Here is a 19062-nt window from a genome sequence, read left to right on the forward strand (position 1 = left end):
AACATTATTAAGTGTCTTTCTAGTATGTAAGAAAATACGAAAAACACTAATCCTGCCAAGTACACAAAGGGAGCAACTGAACCATAAAAGGCTATCAGGATGAGTAGGGCAGATTTAAAACCATAATTCACCTCATAATCAAAAGGCATTCTTGCCATTTTCTTATTGATAGAAAGAGTGATGACTGTTGAAACTAATTGAATGGAATACTCAATGGTTTTTGCAATGAATGAAAAAATAAATAGAATATTGATAATGTCCAATCCGAAAAATTCAAAATAGACAACCAAATTGTTGAATTGAGGATAGTGAGACACATAGTTACTGAATGCCATAATGGTATTGAGGAAGAAATATTTGGTAAAATATGGAAAGACAAGTGTAGCAGAAAGCATAAAGAAGAACATCTTTTCAGAGACGTACAATGAGTAATGAGTCTTGGAAAAGTAACCTACAGCATTTGCTCCTAACACCACTACAAGTTTTAGCAATTCCATGAACAATCCAGGTACCTCCATTAACAAATCCACCAAGATTCTAAACAGATCAACCATTCCAGCAACTTGCAAACTCTCAGCAAAATCAATAACAAATGTTAAAAATTCCTGTTTAGCCCATTGTGAAACACTTCCCACTCCAAGAATAAAGAATACCAAAAGCATAGCACAAAACAGTCCCAAATTAATACCTATCAGCCTTAATTTTCTCTTCTTGTGGCTTACACTAAAGTTCTCAAAAATCACATCGTCGGGTGGAACAGCTGCTGTTACGACAATTTCTTTGTCTTCATAAAAAGGTATCAAATATTCCATCCATTGAGTTACTTTAGATCTAGAAGCGTTAAAGTTTCTTAGCACCTCTTTGGCTTCATCCATTGAAAAAAATGTTACAAATCCATATCCAGTCCCATACACATCTGTAGGATCGTTGGTATTAAAAGCTCCAGTAGTTAAAAATGCGTCATTCTCCATCGATTCATTTACATAGTACTTTTTCTTAATTGTATTAATCTTTTCAGTTATCTGATCCCTTTCCAATATTAATTGATCTTCTCTTGATGTACATTTTGCAAGACAGCCAGTAGTAGGTGGTTTATCAGGTTTGATATTTTCTAGCTTCTTTTCAACTTTAGCAAGAGCTTTTTCTAATTCTGTAAGATGATTAAGATTTACAGCAACATGACATACATAATGTTCTTTCCATTCATCGTCAGTTCTGTATTTTCCAAGAAGGATCTCTTCATTGAATAGTTCTCCTAACTCCTCCTTAGCTGTTATCTCCTTTGGAATATTCTTTACCATCAAAGTGTAAAGGTGACCAAAATGACGAATTGTTGCCGAGAGTGCCTTTTCATCTGTGATAACCTTGTCTGTGACAAACACTCTAGATTCATGTTTGAGTGCATAGAGTAGAAATGCTCCCAACAAACAAGCTAAAAAACTGTTGATAATTACAAATATCAAGAATACGTGTTCTTGCCTTCCAGATGTTAAGGTGGCTGCTGTATATTTTGAAATATCCATGAATGGAATCCAAGGTGGAGCTTGGGAGGCAAATATGGAACAAGAAAGATAATAGAGTAGGCTCCACAAATAAATAAATAAACAATAATAAATCTCATAAACCAAAAATAGTAATATGACTCTGACCCAACTTCCTTAGCAATATCATTATCATTTGCCAGCACAAAGGCTCTAGCCATGTCATAAAGCCTGGCTAATTTGTGAAAAAACATTGGTTTTTCTGCTGGCACTGGTGTCTTTTTCATATCGAAATGTCTTGTAAAATTTGTTTCCATATCTTCCTCATACAATCTCGTATTAAAACACAGTACTAGAGTTGTCATTATTCCTATTACAACAATTACAGCAATACTTAGGTAAATATGTGCTCCAGAGACGGTGAAAACCCAATAGCCCTCCGCATAAACTATTTGATCTGCCAGAACAAAAGTACATTGATACTGAGAACCAAAAAGGTCAGGATCAGTTTCTTCCAGAGGGTTATCAGAAGCATAACTGAATTCAGATAAATCTGATCTTGGAACTGCCAATGAAAACCCCATCCTATAATACTTATTTGAGGTGGCAGCAATAGATAAATCCAGGAATCTAAACCAATTCTGTTCACCAAAGAAAAATTCAGCATTTTGTGTGTTAAAAACATGAAATAAGTAAGAAAACATGGAAGAAGTATTGCTATATCCTGATAGATAGGATAGGCTAGAGATTTTGTCACTGTAATTATTTGATTTGATATTATTCCAAAGTGTATTCAGAGTAGCTCCATTATCCGTACTATTGAGAAATGAATCATTCCTAGATTGAATCGGAAATATAGGAGCAAAGAAATATCCTATCTGATAGGATTTCCTCATCTGGCTCAATTTATAGTTTAGATGGGTTTCATTTATGAATTTAAGATGAGGTTGAAACCATATGGGAAACACTAAGTTTCTCACACTACTCGAATAAGTTCTATGTATTTCCAATTTGATATTTGAGCATTGACTAGAGTTTGTAATTATACCTGTATAACAATAGCTGGGCAGTTTGTACATTGTACTATTCTGGGCTGCATCCTTACCCGTAAATAAATTAGATATTATATTCCCAACTGGTGTTGAGGTTGTATTATATACATTCTTTGTTGGTATTAACCAATTCACAGAAGAAAAGGACATTGATGATGTTGTATAAGAAGAAAAAGGACTTGAGCACTCCATCTCAGATGAGACACACGTCTGTGAGAGAGCACACCAAATACCACCTTCATCATCCAAACAACTTTTACATTCCTGATAGTATCCTTCCGTCGATAAACATCCTAATAGTAATAGTACCAATACAATAATAAATACATTTTCATATAATACACAATAAGGTTCCTTTCTCAACAACATTCCGTATCGTAGTAGGCATGGAGTGAGAGATGGTGTATTATCTTTTTTTTTAGGTTTGTTACATATTGGATAAGTTGATGGTTGCTGATTGAGCGCCAAAATATTTTGGAACAACAACAATAAGGAACTTGTGGTTTGACTGTTTGATGAACTATAGCGACAATTAGATGAGCCCTTATTCTTAATAACAACATCAGGCATGTCTTAGTGAGAGTAGGTAAGGTATCTTTGGAATATTTGCTCTTCATTTTACCCATTAATTTAATTTAAATAAATAGTTAATAGTTAATTATGAAGCAAGATTATATATAATAGAATTATATTAAAAAAAAACATAAAAGGTTAATCAAAAGAGTCTATAATGATGATTGGATAAGTTTGATCTGAATGAAAGGATAAGACCAACCTACCTGAGGATGAAAATTTCGTCCATTCCAACAATTATTCCACCAATAATTCTTGAAATATTAACAAATCTTTCAGCTTTTCTCTATTATTTGTAGAACATTCCACTTTGGAAATGTGACTCAAAAATCCATTCAAATTTTCACCAAATTGTTCATCATAAACTCTTCCCTTTCTATGAAATGTTTTCAAATATTCAAACAGTGCATAAAACTTGTCAAAATGTTCATTATCAAAAGCATTTTTGAAATATTTCAAATTACACTTTGTAAAGTGCTCAATACATCTCTCAAATATATTCAACTTGTTTAGATTCTCATAAAATATAATAGCATTTCTATATATTGATAAATCTGTTGGTAAAAACTCCCAATAACCAAATAATGCTCTTTCTACAAATTTTGGTTTTCTGTTGGTGTGAAAAAAGATATTCTCCCTAGTTGACATCCATTTGTGATTAATATTCAATACAGTGGCCATTTCATTATAGTCAAATAGTAAATCCAAAGTTGATTCAATTGATGTTGGTCTATTAATTTGCACATAGCAACAAGCATTGTGTTCAATCTGTGGTAAGATATTGTAATGAATATCATATTTCCATTGAGCTGAAAATTTAATACCACTATATCTGTATAATGTGAGAATGGACTTTCGAATAATGTTCAATGTTTCTTTCCAATTATTGAACTTTCCTGTTTTCTTCATGCATTTTATCAAATTCATGTGATAGCTGTTCATTATATTAGCTCTATGAATGTGAAATTGACGAATCATTTGTCTTCTCTTATTCAAATCTAATGAAGAACTAAAACAATGATCCATCAAATATGACTTGACACTTCCCAACAGAATATTCAAACTCTCCTTTGGGTAATGCAATGAAATATGTGGTAAAATGACCTCTCCTTTCCCACGATGATTGTTTCTTCTTCTTCTTCTTCCTGTAATGGGAGGTTCATTCGCAACAATTTCCTCTATTTGATTAATAAATCGTAGCATGATGAGTTCTGGTTGAATGAGTTTAAAAAGTGTGGTGAAATTGTCTTGAAGAAACCAATTAAATAAAGTTGGAAAGGAAAGGTACGAGAAAATTTCACTGATCAATTCCGAGGGCAGATAATTATTCATATATTTCTTTTATTTTTTTCAATTTCGAATTTCACTACAATGATTACTATTCACATTTCCAACGAAAAGTTGATGAGATCAATTCAACTACTAGATAATTGAAATAAATGTGCTTTTGTTCCAGACGAAACCCTAAATAAATATTAGAAATTCCTTTACAAAAAAAATGAAACGAAATCGAGAAGGCTTCTTTAGCTTCCTTCCAGAAAATGCTTTGAAAAAAAATTGTCAAACTTCAACACTCCTCCATGAGCGATTCAAAGGTAATTTTCCAAAATCATCATGATAAATTATTCCGATGATTTCATGATTTGATGATGATTATAATATATTATTTATATGAATTATAATCCGATGATGAATAATGATCATGAAATTGTTGAATTCTATTTAATTGAAATTTTTAATAGAATTATTAATTGATGATATTTGTGTTGAAATTTTTTCCTTTCTAAATTCTTGGTTTGTTTTACAAACTTGTACGTTGGTATCAAAACAGTGGTTGAATGTAATTAGAGAAAGAGCTGAACTTTCGTTAAAGTTTGATGAGAATATTTCACATGATAGACTCGTTTCGATTGGAAAGAGTCAATTTTTGGAACGTATTTGGAATTCACATTTTCCTCTAGTGACTGCGATGAATTTTCAAAATGTTCTACTAAAGATGAAGAATTTGAGAAGAATTTCGCAGAATGGTGGATATGTAATTTTCTCACCTTTTAATTTAAATTTTGGAGAATTGAAATATTTGACATCGCTTGATATTAGTAATAAGCACTTGTCAGATGAATATATTGCAACAATTGGTAATTGGGATACATTGAAAGAGTTAGATGTCAGTTTAAATAGTGATATTACTGAACGTGGAATTGGAATAATTAGTGAAAAATCTCTATTGAATAAGTTAAGTGTTCATTCAATGACCATCAGCACAAAAGGTTTTGAATTGATCAGTAGAATGAAAAATTTGACAGATTTAAACATTATGCAAACTGTATTGGATATTGAAAAAATCAAATTCATTTCTGAAATGGAACAGTTAACAGCAATTGACATTTCTTTCAATAATATTGGAACTGATGAATTAGGATTGATCTGTAAGCTTGAAAAACTCAGAATACTCAAAGCAAATGGTAATCAAATTAATTCTGATGGAGCTAAATTGATCAAAGATTTGAAACATTTAACTCATCTCAGTATTAACAATAACCAAATAGGAAAAGAAGGTGTCAAATGTATTGGTGAACTTGAACATTTAACACATCTTGCAGTTGGTAGTAATAGAATTAAAGATAAAGGATTGAAATATATTGGAAGATTGCAAAGATTGAATTTCCTTTCCATCTATGACAATGGGATTAAAGGAAAAGGTGTAAAATATCTAAGTAGTTTATCACGTCTAGTAACTCTAGACATCCATTCGAATGGAATTGATAGTTCCAAAACAACAAAACTTATCAGTGAAATGACACAATTAAGATCACTTGATATTAGTGATAATTATTTTGGAAACTCTTTTAAATGTATAACAAACTTGAAACAATTAACTAAGCTTAATATCAGTGAGAATGATCTTACTGACAAGTTTGCTTCCTCAATTAGCCAATTGAGCCAATTGACCTACCTTGACATTCGCGGAAACGAAATTATCTATGAGGGATTCAAAGAAATTTGTGAAAAATTGGAATATTTAACCTATCTTGATTTAAGTGATAATCAAACAAATGAGAAGGCGATATCATTTCTGGCGAGTTTCAAGAGATACTCAAAAATCAAACAATTATTCTTTGATTCAGAAGTTGATGAGGATAGTACCAGCGATGAAGATAGTGATTAATATTTGTTTATTCGAAATGTTTCGAATAGTGACCTTTCACATCAATTGGAAAGATATTCATTTTATAAGTAAATATAAAAATGAATTCATTAAATTAGAGTTTATTAAAAATACCTTGAACCAATGTACTAGATCTGAGATTTAAGAATGAATATTTTAATGTTTCATTAAATCCACAAATTAATGCCTTTAAAATAATATTTTTTTAACAATAAATAACACTCTCAGTTACAATTATTTGTTTTTACAACTCTTTACAATGAGCAGTTAAATCTGGAAATGGAGATATTTCTACAAAAAAAATGGCAACAATTCACAACATTATTCTCCTACTCTTCTCCTGCCTTCTCCTCCTCTCCCAACAAGCCCACTCAAAAAAACAGTTGACCACAGTGTGTAATTTAGATAATGCCCAACAATGCATCGGAAGATTTTCCAGTTGGGAACATGGTTCCATGATTTTCAATACTTGCAACCAAAAAATCCACATCCAGTTTGTGTGCTATAAGAAGGGCCTTCCTCCAACAGCTACAGCCAATTGGTATCAAAGTTTTTCTTTGGATACGTGGGTGCCAACTTCTTCCAATCGAAATGTTACTACTTTCCTCCCAACGAATGCAATAATGTTCAATTCTATTGGATGTGATGCTTTACCAACTTACCCAACTACAACTGCTTCTGATTTGGCAATGGTTGGTTCTGTTATTGGAGAGGACAATATTTCCAGTTCATGTACTGAAATGTGTATTCAGAGATATGCACCTCAACCAAGAACAAGTTCTGATTCATACCCTGTTCAACTTGTGAACATTTGTAATAGAAATGTGATTGTTCAAGTGGCATGTGCAGATCGTAATTGGAAGTTTTATTACAGAAATATTGAAATGCAACAATGGAACCCAAAGCTTGATCCAGTTTTGGGAGCCCCAAATGCTCATCCAAACAATGTGATTAATGTTAGTAATTATTTCCCTAATGCATGCATTGAGGCGTGGGCAATGGCAACAACAAATGCTTAATGTGTGATACATTAAATAATTCAATTTATTTCCAATGTGATTTTGTAAATTTCATAAGAGCTTGATACATCATTCTCTTCACCACATCAAAGTCATACTTTAAATATTTTGAGAATCACTTGGTAAGTGTATATTTTGAAATCCAATATGGATTTTTACCCTTAATGCACAATCTCTTCCAATTTGTTAATGTACAGATACTCTTTGATCCTTTTTTCACCTTTCCTCTCACATAGATAAATTCTAATAAAATTCCTTTCTGGAAATTATAATTTCTCAAATGTCCCTTATTGAACTCTACACATTCCTCAAACTCATAGCAATCAAAGTTTTCATATCCTTCATTTCGTTTAGTCTTGTACAGGCCATTCTTAAAACAATAACCACAAGAAGCTTCTTCATAAGTATCATTGTTACGACCGTCCAAAATTGGAACAACTGGTGAAAAGCCTGTGGTGAAGACAAATCCCTTCACCCAAATTTGATGAAATTCTCTGTATCGAATTTGAACTTGATGGATAACTGGGTCAGTATTCGAATATTTTTCCTTTGGATCAAACATTCCCATGGCAGTATCACAAGTTGTTTTCATACTCAAAGAAGGTTCATCCACAAAGAAGATATTAGGATTATACACTATACATCCCTCACTGGTAACACTCTTATCAATAGCTCTCGGAACAAACAATTTCTCAACTACTTTTGCAATCGATAGGTGTAACAATTCATCCCCTAATCGAATCATGTAGATCTTACTCTCTGTTGCCTTTCCAACAAACAATGAAACACTCTTATCCAAATTAAAATCCTCAATCAAAATAATTAATTGCTTCTTCTCTATACAATACTTGTTAATGGTCAATTTAAATTCTCCAATTCGTTCAACTGGATAATTAATAATCAACTTGTATCGTTTCTCCGTCTTTCCTCCCTTCATCTTTTCAAATCTTACTTGAATACTTCCCTCATCACCATATGTTTCAAATTCCAATTCAACTTGCTTCCGATTATTTTGTTTATTTCCATGTCCATGATGCCCTCCTGAGGTTGATCCAAATATCGACTCGAATATTGAAGTCAATTCACCGATCATTAATTTGTGTTGGATGGATTTGGACATTTTTTTTTAATTAGTTTTTTAAATTGTTTTTTGTTTTTCAAGTTTTTTAAAGTTCATAGATTTTTGAAGGATCAATTTCGGAGGTGAAATTTCTCTTATTGTCAATGAAATTAAAATTAATCAATATGAGTCCTTCATATATTCCTCCAACTATGGAAAATAATAATTGTAATTGCAAACTTTCAAACAATTTCAAAAAGAATTTTCAATGCAAAGGAAATGGAAGATTATTTTAATGAATTTTGGTGGAAAGTATACGAAGCATATGGTGGAATTGATAGAAAATCATTCGAAACTTTACAAGAAATTAAAAAAACATTAATCATGAATGGAGAATTGAGAAGAAAGATCATTCTAACAAAATATGTCAAAACTCAACTTATGAAAAATGTTTTCAAAATGCAAAGGAAAGAATTAAAGAAATTCGAATGACCATGTTTGGAGATAGTACAGTTGGAAAATCATGTCTGATCGTAAGCATTGTATTGGGATGGTTTGTGGATAAGTAGGTTATTTGAAATTATCTATTTTTTAAATGAAATTTTAAAAGTTATCCAACAATTGAAGATTATTATTGTAAACAAGTTATGGTGGATGGGAAATCGATAATGTTGGAAGTTTTAGATACTGGTACGTGTTTCAATGGATGTTAGAGTTGAATTTTTAAATTATTGTGAAATTTGGATAGCTGGACCTCAAGATTTTGATGCATTTAAAAATAAGTATACTAAATTTGGAAATTGTTTCATTGGTGTTTGTTCGGTGGGAGATTTTCAAACAGTAAAATCACTTAGAGAACGAGTTGGTTATATTACGAAGATTAAAGATAGATTGCTAAATGATTTCCCCATGTTATTTGTCATTAATAAGACTGATTTATTGGAAGAAATAAAAGGAAAGGAAGTTATCGAAAATTATAGAAAGGAAATTTTCTCAATTATCGAAGAATTTTCTCTCCTTAACACATCAATATTAGAAACAAGTGCTAAAAAAAGAGAAAGTGTAACCAAGATTTATGAGGAAATTTAGTTGCGGTACTGAAATTTTACAAATTGTAATTGAAAAGGATTCGTCAATAATTCGAGAATTTCAAAAATCAAATCAAAAATGTTCGCTCATGTAGAAGTAATGCCTCTCCCACCAATTTTTTAACTGTGTTCAATATTTTCCAAGTTATTTTACAAAAAAAAATGGGCAACGAGGTGTCAGAACCATTAACTAACCAACGATCACCACTCAGTGAATTTGAAGGTATTCCAATGGAAATTCAAGTACACATATGTTCATTTGTTCCAAGGAAGGAATTTTCAACTCTTCTTCTCATTAGCAAAGCTTTACATCAGCAGATATTGAGGTCGGATGAAATATTTGCAAATTATTATTCGGATTTTAGGGAACATGCTTTGGAAGAGCTGAAAAGATTGAATGGATCTTTAATAAGTGGAGTACCAGTTCATGTGCCTATGGAATTGTACGAGTGTGATGATGGGATGATGCCATTGAATATTGAGAAAGTTGAAACGAAACTGCACTCGAAATGTTCCAAAAATTATCAAAGATTACAACAAGCTGTCAAGGATCATAATCAAACCATTGAATCCATTGAAAGATTTTCTGGACACCAACGGAGACAAATCCGTTCCAATTCTAATTGCAGAATATGCTGAAATGACCATGTACAAATTACTGTAGGCTGTACACAACATGCCTGGGCAGGAAAATAGTTGGGCATCTGTTTGAAAATTAATAATATTAAAGTCAATATTACTTCAATTAGCTCATATTAAGAGTATGCTTTAGTTTCCCAAAGCTCCTCTGCAACAAAAAATTCTCAAAGAACTGAATCTTTGCGACCTGTTTGTCCCAAGCATGAACCAAAGCACTGATAAGAAGACTGGAAACATGCATCAAATTCTCGGCTTAATTGTGGTTGTATTAAAAAAAAGTTAAGTTTCTTAGCGAGAGAAGGTTCAGCCATCTTTGGACGGAACTAGGAATCGTCATACATAGGCAGATCAAATGCCTCCGAGTTGTCTGTGGAAATGGAAGGTTCGCTACCCGTTCCAGTTTCATCATGGCGATACAAGTTAATGTATCAATTGTTCCACATTATGATAGAGGCAAACACAGGCTTCAGAATAGTTGTGCTTGGGAAATTACCTCGTGTTATGGTTGAGAAATATTTTTTAGCGTTTTTTATTTTTATTAAAAAATTCATCAATATTTATGATTAAATTTTATTGTGATGAAGAGAAGAGGCCAAGACAAATGGAAAGAGAACCAATTGCTGAGAATCTAACAATTAATAGTAGAACATACTTGATTGCAATCAAATAGTCAGTCATCAATCCAATAATAAATTCTCCTTATGATTTCCATACGAAAAAATGAAAAAAGTTCAATCTTCCGATTTAAGCCCCAAAACAACGTCATCGAATCGATACAGTGATGCTGATGATGATAATAATTATATGGTGAACCATCCATTCTATTCTCGTGAAAAGCAAAGTAGTAGCAGTGGAAGTAGTAGTAACAATAATAACAACAATAACAATGGAAATGATTTGGATAGGAGAAAAACAACTCCAAGAAAATCTTCTGATCGGTCGAGTACAGACAATAGTACAAGTACAGAATTTAGTCAAATATCACATTATAATAATTTAAAATTTAGACAAAAACAATTGAATGAATATACAGTGAATAATGACATTATTCCGAACGTATCACATTTAAATATTTTGTTGATTGGAGAAAAAGGAGCAGGAAAGAGTAGTTTGATTAGTACATTTCATCGTTCCCTTCATGAAAATTATGGTGAAGCACCAATAGCAGTAATTGGAGAAAATCGTGCATCAGCGTTTACAAAGAAAAAGAAAGGTTATGCTGTCAATTTACCAAAATCAATATTTGCTCATGATACAAGGGGATTGGAAACCTTCTTGAAATTAGAATTGGAACAAGTAAGAGCTATGAGGGATGGTAAAATAGGAGATGATGTAGAAGTGAAACAAAAGGCGAGTTGGTCTCTATGGGACTATTTATTTTCAATGTTGAGTAGAAATCCTGCTGCAATTCTAGATCCAGATTGTCTTGTAAATAATACTACTGTTCAGGATATTCCTCATGCTGTGATATTTGTCGTTCCTGCAAATCAAAGGAATGTACCAAGTGAATTGGAGGATTTTGTAAATTTATTCTTGGAATATGGATACAAACCATTATTTGCTGTCACAAAAATTGATGCTCATGGAAGTGGAGACTTATATGCAGCAACTCATTTGTACGATACTAAAAAGACTCAACTGGTGCAAATGTTTGAATTGGAATATACAGATGTTCATGCAATTCAAAACTATACAGAATGGGATCAAAAGAATGTTAGCATTGAAAGCATGGCTCTCGATTTATTACAGAAAGCAGTGACAAGAGCAGAGGGTTTCATTCAACAACATATGGACAATGAAAAAGACAAACAAAGTGCTGGTCTCATCTCCAAATGCGAAATCCAATAAAATCACTTGTAAATATATTTGCAAAGAACGTTGAATGGTATAGTTCAATTTGATCGTGCATGGGAAGGAACATAATATCTTGTCTACAGTTCTGCACAAACGCAGGTTTTCCTGTATAAATAACTCTTTTGCTTTTGAAAACAAGTAATTTCGTTTCAAACAAATTTCCATTCCAACCATCACTCGAACTTAAATCCCTTCAAAAGCAAACATTAAAAAAAACATCTACACTGATATTAATAACAAATTGATCAGAATTAATATATTCGTTAATAATATTATTAGCAAAGAACCTGTAACAATAGTACACATACAATAATCATAAGATTATATTCCGATAGTCAATATCCAATTGTAAATTAGTAAATAACAACAACAACATCATGCCAGCCAAACAAAAAAGCAAAAAGTCATCAAAGCATCAAGAACTCTCCGATAGTGATGTACAAGACTCTGACTATGAAGAGCAAAGAACAACAAGATCAAGCAAAAGACTCTCCAACAAGACATTAGCAAATATTGCCAAACAAACCAAATTGGTGAAAGCACTTGCAGAAAAAAAACCAAAGAAACAAAGAAAATTCCTTTCTCTGAGTGAAGAAGCCAAAATCAGTGCTGTTAATGCCAAATTATTGACCTTTATTGTTGGAAAAAAGAATCCAATTTCAAGAAGTGAAATGACAGCACGTGCTAAACAGTATCTCACCAGTGATGAGGAATTCAATGGATTGAAAATCACCATTGCAGCTCTCAATAGCATTTCATTGGTTATGAATCATAGATTTGGAGCTCTTTTCAACATTGCCAGTATTTTGGCATCTTACAAGGAATCTCAAACAGTGACAGCTTTGGAATTGGAATTTGCAAAGAAAATTCTTGATGGAAAATTGTCTTCCATCAATGCAAATGCAAATGATTTTGTCAAGATGTTCTGTGATTATAGAAATAAGGACACCCCAATTAAGAATCCTGACCCTCAATTTGCTGACAAGCTCTTCTCAGCAATTCAAAAAGAAGTTCAACTAGTCCAATCAACCACTAAAGACATTCCATCTCAAGCAGATATCACAACGATATTTTCTGATAAAGCTGCTATTAAAAGAATAGATCATGAATTGAAAATGTACAAGAAAACAATTTTAGAATAAAATCAATTATTTGATTTTAACAGGAGTTGCAGAACTTTGTTCTTACTTTCCAACTCCGCTCAATTCAATAACATAACACCGCAGACTTTGTATCTTCATGTGTGAAAACAATCATCAGCAAATCAACAAATCAAAAAAAAACAACTTGCTAGTAGAGAGAGAACGAAGAAGAATCAACAAATGTCATCATCAATTTTTGAAGGAACCTTCCCACAAGCAATTCTCAAGCAAATTCCAATGTGGGCCATGCAAGAGGGTGCTCCATTCTTTGCACTCCTGCAGAATGACACCAACAATAATACGAATGGAACATCACCGACCGATGGACAAGTGCCTGATTGGTTGGGATGGGTTGGTGTTGTTGCTTGGTAAGTAGTTTATTGTTGTGTTGTTTTGTGTGTGATTTTAAAATTGTTGTTGGTCTTGATGAAAATTGTGGATTTTCACAATTGTTTGATGAAAAATTAATTTCCGAAATGTTTTTACTGATGAATATTTGGTAACTTTGATATACTTACAATAGTATTATTGCATGGTATGTTTTATTATTTCGGTTGATAAAAGTTCAACAACAACAAAAAATCTTTGAATCCGATTATAATATTCGACATTTGTGAATAATTGCATAATTTGTTGACAAATTCAATTATTGGTTTTGACAATGTGTTAATGATCATTGAAATTCAATGTAGGGGTACTTTTGGTCTTCCATTAAAAGTCAAATGGATCAAGGAAGCAAATATGAATCCAATCGTTTTTCAATTTTACTTTTCATCAATGGTTTTGATAACTTCTTTCATTGTTTTGATTTGGAATGAGTGGTATTTCTCATTTTGGGGAATTTTGGGTAAGTTATTTTTGTTTGCATAGTGGAATGACTTGAAATTTTTACAATTTCATTTTTACAATTTTCACACAATGCACAATTTCAAATTATTTCAAATTTTAGGAGCTGCTGTGTGGGTACCTGCTTCTTTATTAAGTTTAATAGCCATTCATTTACTTGGATTGGGTGTTGCTCAAGGTGTTTGGAGTGGTGTCAATATTATTACAAGTTTCACTTGGGGTGTTGCTCTTTTCCATTCTGAAATTGGAAATCCTTACTTGACAGCTTTAGCTTTAATTTTGATGGTTGTAGGAATTGTTGGTATTGCAACTTGTTCTAAATGGAATTTACCTGAACTATTGCCAGCTAGCTCAACTGAAACCAAGTCACTTGTCAATGAAACAGTTACACATTATGATGGAAATGAGGAAAATCCAGAAGCACCAAATACTTTCAATCCAGAAGTTCAAAATAATGAACAAGCTGTTGAGCAAACTATTGAAACAACACAAGAAGAGGAAGAATATCCAACTCAACCACTCTCAAGAAAGGAAAAAATTGTTTCCATTTTGAAATCATCCAAAAATTACATTCTAGGTCTTGCATGCTCGGTTGGAGTTGGTGTTTTGGGAGGTTCTCAATTTGTTCCATCTAGATTTGAAGAAAAACCTGGTGTAGTTTACGTGGTTGGATTTGGATTTGGATCTGCAGGTATTACATCTGCCATTCTTGTCATTTACTATATTTATTATATTATCAGATATAGAGTTGTCTTACCATTCCATCCAAAGGTTGCAGTTTTCCCATGCATTACTGCTTGTTTATGGCAAGTTGGTAATGTTATGGCCACCTACGTGTCCATGTCAAGTCTTGGATTTACTATTGGATTGCCATTGACACAGGCAAGTTTGGTTGTTGCTGGTATTTGTGGACTTTTATTCTTTAAGGAATTGAGAGGATGGAAGGCAATTTTACAATTCTTTGTTAGTGCTCTAGTTTTCTTAATACCTGGTTGCATTTTACTTTCTTTATTTGGTAAAAAATAACTTTTAATTAATGTCTTTTAAAATTTTATTAAGTTGACTAAATCTTGATTTTATTTATTTGAGGGCACCATCTTTTTCTTCTTATTGACATTATTTGGAGGTTCTTGCTTTCGTTTTACAATAGTGTTTACCTTCTTACTGTTTACTTTCACCTCTTCCTTCCTTTCATCAAATTTAATTCTCTCAAAGTATTTCACCAATAACAAATAATTTTCATGCCCTACTAGAACAGGTAAATTTGACAGATGGATGAAATTAAATTGTGTATCTTTTTCTAAAGATATTAATCCTTGTTGAACAAGTTCTGTATTACTATTTGGAAAATTGTTTGTTGTTTTTTCAGTGTTTAGTTTATCCAGTTCAACATTAAAGTGTGCAAAAATTTTACAAAATCTACAATTCTCAAAAAAATTCTGGAGTTTCGGCTTGAAAGTTTTCCACCATACTGTAGTGGCCTTTGTAAAGTTGTTGATATAAAAAAATTTGCGATCCAATAATGATTTTCTTTTAAGCACTGACTTTGAGTAAGCTTCTTGTGAACAGTTGTGAAGCTTGCTGCTGGTTAGATACAGTGTGTTATTGTTGAGTAAGATCAAATCAGGATGACACAAGTTGGTTGGGAAATAAATCAATCCATCCACAATTTGTCTAAAGTATTCTCCCTGGGTTTTATCGCTTAATTTACTGATACAATACCAATACAAAAAGTCACCACGTTGTGTGAAATCGGGTTCATCAACACCAGTACATGGCTTAGTATATTTGCCAATTATAGAATTCAATACATCCAATGCTTCTGTAGCCCAAGTACTTTTAGAGTAATGGGTGTAAAACTCTAATGCATCCATCTGACATGTTGCTCGGAAAAGTGTGGCACCTTTAACTTTTAGAAAAGGTACATCTTGAATTGGCTTACTATTGTAGTGCTGTAGTATTAGAGCAAATATTGTTTTCCAATATTTAGCATCTTGTAAATCTTCACAGGAAAGAAGGAATCTCAATACTTTCATTGGTGTAGTACAATCTTCATAAGTTTGGGGAAATTTCTTCATCATAATATTTGTGCAAACTTGTTTAGTTATTGTATCTGAACAATCAAAGAAATAGTCTCCATAAATTCCCTTTGGTGTGGCAAGTCCAGATCCAACAAGAGTTGCTGCCATACTCTCTCTCCCATGAATAAGTGAGGTTGAGAAAATATGGGTGTTCGTAGCTCTGATAAACATTTCCTGTAATATATTTAGAGAAATCTTTTTGTTTTTGATATGAGCCAATACAGTTTCTGTAATGCTATTGGTAAACTCTATCCAGCAAAGTTTAAGGGGAGAGATCTTCATAGATTTGAATGGATATGCAATTAATTTTTTAAACTCTGAATATGGTTGATTTTTGAAATTGGTTGTCAATTTTTCACAGACAAGTCCAATAACTCTTCTCCTTGTTGGAAAAATTATCTTTTCATCTTCCTTATCAAACAAATTTTTCAGATAATTAGTATCGTGCATTAACCCAATCATATTCTTTGCTGTTGTTGCTGATATGGAATCTAAACCAAAAAAAGAAAATATGTTATTGGTGATATCCTGATGTTTTCCATTATTGGACTGGACTATGTCTATCACATCAGCCGTAAAACAAGTACCACAATAAATATCACAAACTGGTGTAGATATTCTACCTCTTATTATGCTAATCTCAGAGTGTAACAGTGTAAGAATATCTCGCAAAGTGCCATTTTTGGAGAGTAAAAAAGTTTCCTTAATAGAAAACACATTTGCTTCATCAAATGCAAATATAAAAGGCTCAGTACTTGCACCCAATTTTTGAATCAGATTATTGACCAAGGAGGAAGTACAATTTCTCAATTCTTCAATATCATACTCTACCCATCTGTTCTTTATGAGATAGTTAAATATTCTATTTGCAGCTTTGGTGTTGCCAGTATATTGAGCATATGCTAAAAACTGTTTGCATTGCTTGAATGGTTTGTGTTCAAGATCTTTCCACATATCTACACATAAATCCAAATAGATAAGTCTTGCAATCAGGTTGCAGTGCACTAATTGTCTTGCAGTTGCAAATAATTCCAATGCAGTTTGTGTATCCTCAATCCTATTGTTCAAATTCAAGGAACAATAATCTGTTCCTCGAAAATTTGTTGTGTCATCTCTACAGCAAGTGAACAGGACCCCAAGATTAACACCTAATCTTCTTGATATCTTACCATATATATCCAAAAGTTAAAATTGTACTTACCAATGCTGTTTTCCCAGTGCCAGAAGGTGCAATCAGGGAAACAGTATCACCCCTGATTATGTGGTTATTCAATTCTATACGCTCACTATCATCTTGTAAATCCACTTGAAAATTTGGAATGAAAGGAAGTATCTCTTTTACAAGTGTACTCTTTTGGATCATCAATAAGGGAACCTTTACATCTTTAAGGGACAAAGGGGAGGGATTTTGTTCCATGACAATCTGATTCTTAAAGGTTACCTTTTCTTTATCAATAGTTTCGAGTGGACAATCTTGTTTCACTTGTTCAATGTTTAGGTAATCCTTTTTGCGTTTTCCAGAATAAAAGAGGGTAAATGCTGTGTTGAAAAGATTATTCACATCTTCTTTCCTATCCATGCTTTCACAAGATTGTCCTTGTATTAGTTTCTCTAATGTTTGGTACCATGATAATTTGGCATCGTCAGTCAAGCCTTTCATTTGTTGTTTCAGCTTTTCCATTATCGACAATTCTGAATACGATTTAATGACATTGACTTCATCTCTAATGTTATTGAATGCCCAATTAGCAACAGTACGGCAAGTAATAGCAAACTCAAGGCTTATATTCCCAGCATTCTTTGATTCTAAAAATCTGTTAATCATAGCCATAGTAACCGTATCCACAGTGCTCTTTTCATCTATTAAGACACTTACAAGAGAATTACCATTGAAATCATGTTCAAGGAATGGTTGCAAAATAGTTTCCGACAAGCCAGTGTTAGCGGAAAGTTTGGTGAAAAGTTGGTGCGAGGTCCATGTTTTTACTTCTTCAACCGAATAACTCATTTTTTTTTCAGTTTTTCAATTTATCTTAATAAAATTGAATTTATTTTTTAAATGATGTTGCAAATCATTAAGCTGATCACCATAACAAGCATCAAATTGCTGAAAACAATGATATTAGAATTACTTGACTTATCTTGAATAAGTACTTGATTTGCCAAATTGTTAACACCAACAGCTGTTGTTGTAATTGAATTTGAAGAACTGCAATTACTCTCAAATGCACCAATATCATTCGTTAAACCATTATATGAAATACCGTCAATTTTCACACCCTTATCAATCAGGGTAATTCCATTTGTTACATTACAACGAAGTGTAAAATCACTGGCAAGAGCATTATTGAAATAGTAAGCCAAATTATTCTTACTAGTTTCGTACACATTCTTCTTGACATCCATCACACTTGGCCAATCAATATATTGCCAATACTTCACAACACTAATATCAGTCATGACATAATTATGATCAATATTCCAATAAGGTGTCAATGAATAACTCAAAGTTGGTTTCTGAATTGGTGAATTGACAAACACATTATTTCTCATGTCAACTGTTCTTGGATAATATGAATTAAGTGATTTTTTAACTCTCAAATCCAATGCCAACTCATCCAGAACTGCTCTATTCAACCCAATCACTTCATTATACAGATTTACATCTGTCAAAACTTGTGGGGAAGAAACAGATCCATTCACACTACTAATTAATCCTCTCTTTGTAATTGCTAACCAAAATGGATAAGCTACACCATGAGTAGTATTCAAAGATGGAACAATATCATTCTTGTGTAAATAGAGTAATGAAGTATTTGTAATGACTCGATTAATATGAGCTAGAACTTCCAATTTTAGTGAATCTGGCATTTGAGATTCAGCACTATATGTTTGAACTGTCTTGACCAAAGTTTGATTCTTATTCCAAATTAAAATGTTTGCTTTTTGGTTGGTCAAATATTTAATATCCTGAAATAGATTTGTCCATTTAATTGTTGCCTTGTCTCCAATGTAATGGAATCATCCACTAAAAGATATCTGTACCAAACATTGTAGA

General features: G+C 32.4%; 11 protein-coding genes across 11 annotated transcripts in view; 7 read left to right on the top strand and 4 right to left on the bottom strand.

Moving 5' to 3' along the window:
• Window positions 1–2560, bottom strand: part of NAEGRDRAFT_82211 (polyubiquitin) — a gene marked incomplete at both ends in the record, with an annotated part of 9911 nt that extends 7351 nt beyond the window's left edge. The window contains 2 exons of the mRNA XM_002669162.1: window positions 48–1584; window positions 1626–2560. Coding sequence (XP_002669208.1) covers window positions 48–1584; window positions 1626–2560 — 2472 coding nt within the window. The remainder of the gene's footprint in view (window positions 1–47; window positions 1585–1625) is intronic.
• Window positions 2561–3343: 783 nt separating this feature from the next.
• On the bottom strand, window positions 3344–4048 carry NAEGRDRAFT_75835 (uncharacterized protein; the record flags this gene model as incomplete). The annotated part of the gene is made up of 1 exon (XM_002669163.1): window positions 3344–4048. One exon carries the CDS (start codon window positions 4046–4048, stop codon window positions 3344–3346), a length of 705 nt encoding a protein of 234 aa, XP_002669209.1.
• Window positions 4049–5102: 1054 nt separating this feature from the next.
• Window positions 5103–6275, top strand: NAEGRDRAFT_75836 (uncharacterized protein; the record flags this gene model as incomplete). The annotated part of the gene is made up of 1 exon (XM_002669130.1): window positions 5103–6275. The coding sequence occupies one exon, from the start codon at window positions 5103–5105 to the stop codon at window positions 6273–6275; it is 1173 nt and encodes a 390-aa protein (XP_002669176.1).
• Window positions 6276–6577: 302 nt separating this feature from the next.
• NAEGRDRAFT_75837 (uncharacterized protein) lies at window positions 6578–7294 on the top strand (the record flags this gene model as incomplete). Its single annotated transcript, XM_002669131.1, has 1 exon — window positions 6578–7294. One exon carries the CDS (start codon window positions 6578–6580, stop codon window positions 7292–7294), a length of 717 nt encoding a protein of 238 aa, XP_002669177.1.
• Window positions 7295–7409: 115 nt separating this feature from the next.
• Window positions 7410–8414, bottom strand: NAEGRDRAFT_75838 (uncharacterized protein; the record flags this gene model as incomplete). Its single annotated transcript, XM_002669164.1, has 1 exon — window positions 7410–8414. One exon carries the CDS (start codon window positions 8412–8414, stop codon window positions 7410–7412), a length of 1005 nt encoding a protein of 334 aa, XP_002669210.1.
• Window positions 8415–9056: 642 nt separating this feature from the next.
• On the top strand, window positions 9057–9443 carry NAEGRDRAFT_75839 (uncharacterized protein; the record flags this gene model as incomplete). The annotated part of the gene is made up of 1 exon (XM_002669132.1): window positions 9057–9443. The coding sequence occupies one exon, from the start codon at window positions 9057–9059 to the stop codon at window positions 9441–9443; it is 387 nt and encodes a 128-aa protein (XP_002669178.1).
• Window positions 9444–9604: 161 nt separating this feature from the next.
• NAEGRDRAFT_54355 (uncharacterized protein) lies at window positions 9605–10081 on the top strand (the record flags this gene model as incomplete). The annotated part of the gene is made up of 1 exon (XM_002669133.1): window positions 9605–10081. The coding sequence occupies one exon, from the start codon at window positions 9605–9607 to the stop codon at window positions 10079–10081; it is 477 nt and encodes a 158-aa protein (XP_002669179.1).
• Window positions 10082–10801: 720 nt separating this feature from the next.
• Window positions 10802–11929, top strand: NAEGRDRAFT_75841 (uncharacterized protein; the record flags this gene model as incomplete). Its single annotated transcript, XM_002669134.1, has 1 exon — window positions 10802–11929. The coding sequence occupies one exon, from the start codon at window positions 10802–10804 to the stop codon at window positions 11927–11929; it is 1128 nt and encodes a 375-aa protein (XP_002669180.1).
• Window positions 11930–12312: 383 nt separating this feature from the next.
• On the top strand, window positions 12313–13077 carry NAEGRDRAFT_75842 (uncharacterized protein; the record flags this gene model as incomplete). Its single annotated transcript, XM_002669135.1, has 1 exon — window positions 12313–13077. The coding sequence occupies one exon, from the start codon at window positions 12313–12315 to the stop codon at window positions 13075–13077; it is 765 nt and encodes a 254-aa protein (XP_002669181.1).
• A 180-nt stretch (window positions 13078–13257) lies between these two features.
• NAEGRDRAFT_75843 (uncharacterized protein) lies at window positions 13258–14949 on the top strand (the record flags this gene model as incomplete). Its single annotated transcript, XM_002669136.1, has 4 exons — window positions 13258–13445; window positions 13601–13612; window positions 13770–13924; window positions 14027–14949. 4 exons carry the CDS (start codon window positions 13258–13260, stop codon window positions 14947–14949), a joined length of 1278 nt encoding a protein of 425 aa, XP_002669182.1.
• Window positions 14950–14999: 50 nt separating this feature from the next.
• NAEGRDRAFT_75844 (uncharacterized protein) overlaps window positions 15000–19062 on the bottom strand; it is a gene marked incomplete at both ends in the record, with an annotated part of 5985 nt that continues 1922 nt past the window's right edge. The window contains 3 exons of the mRNA XM_002669165.1: window positions 15000–17168; window positions 17206–18007; window positions 18142–18946. Coding sequence (XP_002669211.1) covers window positions 15000–17168; window positions 17206–18007; window positions 18142–18946 — 3776 coding nt within the window. The remainder of the gene's footprint in view (window positions 17169–17205; window positions 18008–18141; window positions 18947–19062) is intronic.

The sequence above is a fragment of the Naegleria gruberi genome (assembly GCF_000004985.1).
Source record: "Naegleria gruberi genomic scaffold NAEGRscaffold_86, whole genome shotgun sequence".
Lineage (NCBI taxonomy): Eukaryota > Heterolobosea > Eutetramitea > Acrasida > Naegleriidae > Naegleria > Naegleria gruberi.